At 52.0% G+C, this 2865-nt stretch overlaps 1 protein-coding gene across 1 annotated transcript in view; it reads right to left on the bottom strand.

Moving 5' to 3' along the window:
- Positions 1 to 2865, bottom strand: part of adam19a (ADAM metallopeptidase domain 19a) — a gene marked incomplete in the record, with an annotated part of 124521 nt that overhangs the window by 23004 nt on the left and 98652 nt on the right. The window contains 1 exon segment of the mRNA XM_062516852.1: positions 1156 to 1221. Within this exon segment, the coding sequence (XP_062372836.1) occupies positions 1156 to 1221 (66 nt within the window).

Genomic DNA, 2865 nt, shown 5'->3' with positions numbered 1-2865 from the left:
CGCCAATCAGCGGCCTGCGCTGTGCTTAAAGCAGGCGTCGGGACATGCCTCTCTCTCTCCTCCTATCTCGCCCGTGTCCCTGCAGTCATTAGGAGCGCTACTGTCATACTCGCCGGTTCTTGCGTTCCAATTTGCGTCAGGGCTACACGCTCAGACTGTAAACCGGGGGAACTGCGGGTCTGCGAGGGCCATTAACATGCCCGAACCTCCTCCGCTTTCCCTCGTCTCTGGCAATATCAATCTATGCAAGCCGGGGATGGGGATGGGGAGGGGGAGGGGGGAGGGGGGATGGGGAGGGGATGAGGAGGGGGACTTAACGCAGCACACAGATGTGATTTGTAAGATGGAGAGTTTCAGTGTTGGAGACAGTTGGATAGAGTTGGGGTGTTTGGGAGGAATAAGAGAGTGGAGAGAGAGAGAGAAAGTAGAGAAATCAGAGAGAGAGAGAGTGAAAGAGAAAGAGTGTGCGTATTTGAGTGGAAAGAAGACGAGAGGACAGAGGTAGAGAGTGTGTGTGTGTGTGTGCGTGTGTGTGTGTGTGTGTGTGTGGGTGTGGGTGTGTGTGAGTGTGTGGAGGGGGGGGTTGGTGGTAGACTGGGATAAGTTACGACTGAATGTCACAGAGAGAGTGTGTGTGAAAACACAGCAGAATGAGAGTAGTGTCTGAGACGGAAGGTGTCTGATGGAGAGTGAAAGACACAATGAAGTGTGTGTGTGTGTGTGTGTGTGTGTATGTGTAGCTGACAGTGTGAGAGAAGTGGACCATGCGTACGAATGTGGGGGGTGGTAGGGGCAGTGTGAATGTGAGCGTTAACGAACAAAAACCCCCCTGTGTGCTATTTTAAGCCGGCCGTTCCATTGGCGGCACAACTGATTGACGTCACCAAGGTGGAGGTGCTAACAGAGCGGCTAGGTGCACACGGGACCGAGAGAGAGGGATGGATAGAGAGATAGAGAAAGAGAGCGAGAGAGAGGGATAGAGAGATAGAGAGAACGAGAGAGAGAGAGGGGGGATAGAGCGATAGAGAGAGAGAGGGGGATAGAGAGATAGAGAGAGAAAGGGCGAGATGATGCGCCGCGCCGGGCTAATTAGCGCTGCAGGTGGCGGCCGGAGCGGAGCGGTGCGCGGCGCGGAGCTCGTTAGCATCTGCTTACCAGGGTGCTGTCGGCCACGATGTACAGCTCCATGTACTTGGTCGTGCCCCAGGCGTTGCGTCTCACCTGTCGAGAAAGAGAGAGAGAGAGAGAGAGAGAGAAGGGGAAGAGAAAAAGGGGCCATGAGTCACGAGGGTCGCTCACGTGCGGTCGGCAAAAGGTCACAGTCTCGCCAGGTCAACGAAAGAAACGACTTTCGTCGGGGGCAAAACGACTCACGTGGCTCCCCTTTCAAAAGCCCACGTCGTTGACGATTACCCGCCCTGCCACCGACGCGTTGTTGCCGTGTCTGGAATCTGACTTTAATTCCCCCCCCTCATCATTATTCATGTAAACACGCTCAGAGTCCAACCCTGATACAGTCATAGCTGTTTGGGACGGCACTTTCTCAGCGTGGCTGCCATGTTAATTAGAAAACTAGCCCAATCCTGGATAAATATGCGCACACGGCGGGGGGAAAATCTGCGTGTGCACGGGTGGCGGAACAACACTTGCATAATCCCCCCCCAAAAAGCAGTCATCACTGTAATAGTAGTACTACAAATCGTGCCAAGAATTGTACTAGCAGGAGTTAACAGCAGATGATGAGGATGTTGTGGCAGAACTTGTAGGAACAAACGCCTCATTGAACTCGTGCGTGTTTTAGCTCACAGTCGGTACCAAAGTGCTCCTGCTTTAGAGACTAAAATATGGCACTCGTGTTTGTGTTAGCGGTCGGCGTTGCTTTTTGGAGAGCGGGATGTTTGTGCGGAGCGCTCGGCGTGCGGGCGCTGAGAAGGCCATCGCTGAAGCGGCGGCGTGATCAATAGCTGCCCATTCATCTCGAAGGCTCATTAACCCAGAACAACAACGGGCGTTCTGACAGTGAGGGAGCCGCATCGGACTTAATGAGATATTTCTGCTGTAAATAAGACAAATAGACGCCGTGCGCGTCTGTGCATGAGGGAGCGTGGTTGTGTGTCGGCGGGAGGGTGTGTGATTCTCTGTGTGTGTATGGGTGAATGTGTGTGTGGGTGTGGGTGTGTGTGTGTGTACGTGCGAGTGTGCAAGCCCCGTATGTAGATACAGAGTCTGCAATTGTTTCAGTGTTTGTATGTGTGTCTGTGTATGTGTGTGTGTGTGTGTGTGTGTGTGTGTGTGTGTGTGTGTGTGTGTGTGTGTGTGTGTGTGTGTGTGTGTGTGTGTGTGTGTGTGTGCGATCCTGTGCACCTGTAATTGTGTGTGCATTTGTTCATGTGTTATACGAGTCCCCATTCACCATGCTTCACAAGCTGCACCTGCAGTCAGCAAATGAATTGTGAGCAATCACATTTGTGCTCTCAGAATTAATGAGTGGATGTGGCTCTGTCCACGTGCCCAGTGAGTTCCTGGTATTAATAATGCCACAGTCACAAATTTAGCTCCTCGTAGCCTTGAAAAAACAAGAAGGTAGCAACCAAAGGTGACTCTGGGAAGCTCACGTCATGCTGATTGAGAGAACTGGGAATAGGAATTAATTGAGACAAGTCTATTTTCACACATATATGCACGTGTCGTGCATACACACACACACACACACACACACACACACACACACACACACACGGCTTCTCACACAGACAGACAGATTGTCTCTCACTCACTCTCATTCTCTACTTCTCTCTCTCTCTCACACACACACACGCACACACGTGTACGCACACACACACGTGTACGCACACACACAGACAT

Source organism: Sardina pilchardus, chromosome 16 (assembly GCF_963854185.1).
Source record: "Sardina pilchardus chromosome 16, fSarPil1.1, whole genome shotgun sequence".
Lineage (NCBI taxonomy): Eukaryota > Metazoa > Chordata > Actinopteri > Clupeiformes > Clupeidae > Sardina > Sardina pilchardus.
This window is presented reverse-complemented; position numbering and strand designations above follow the sequence as displayed.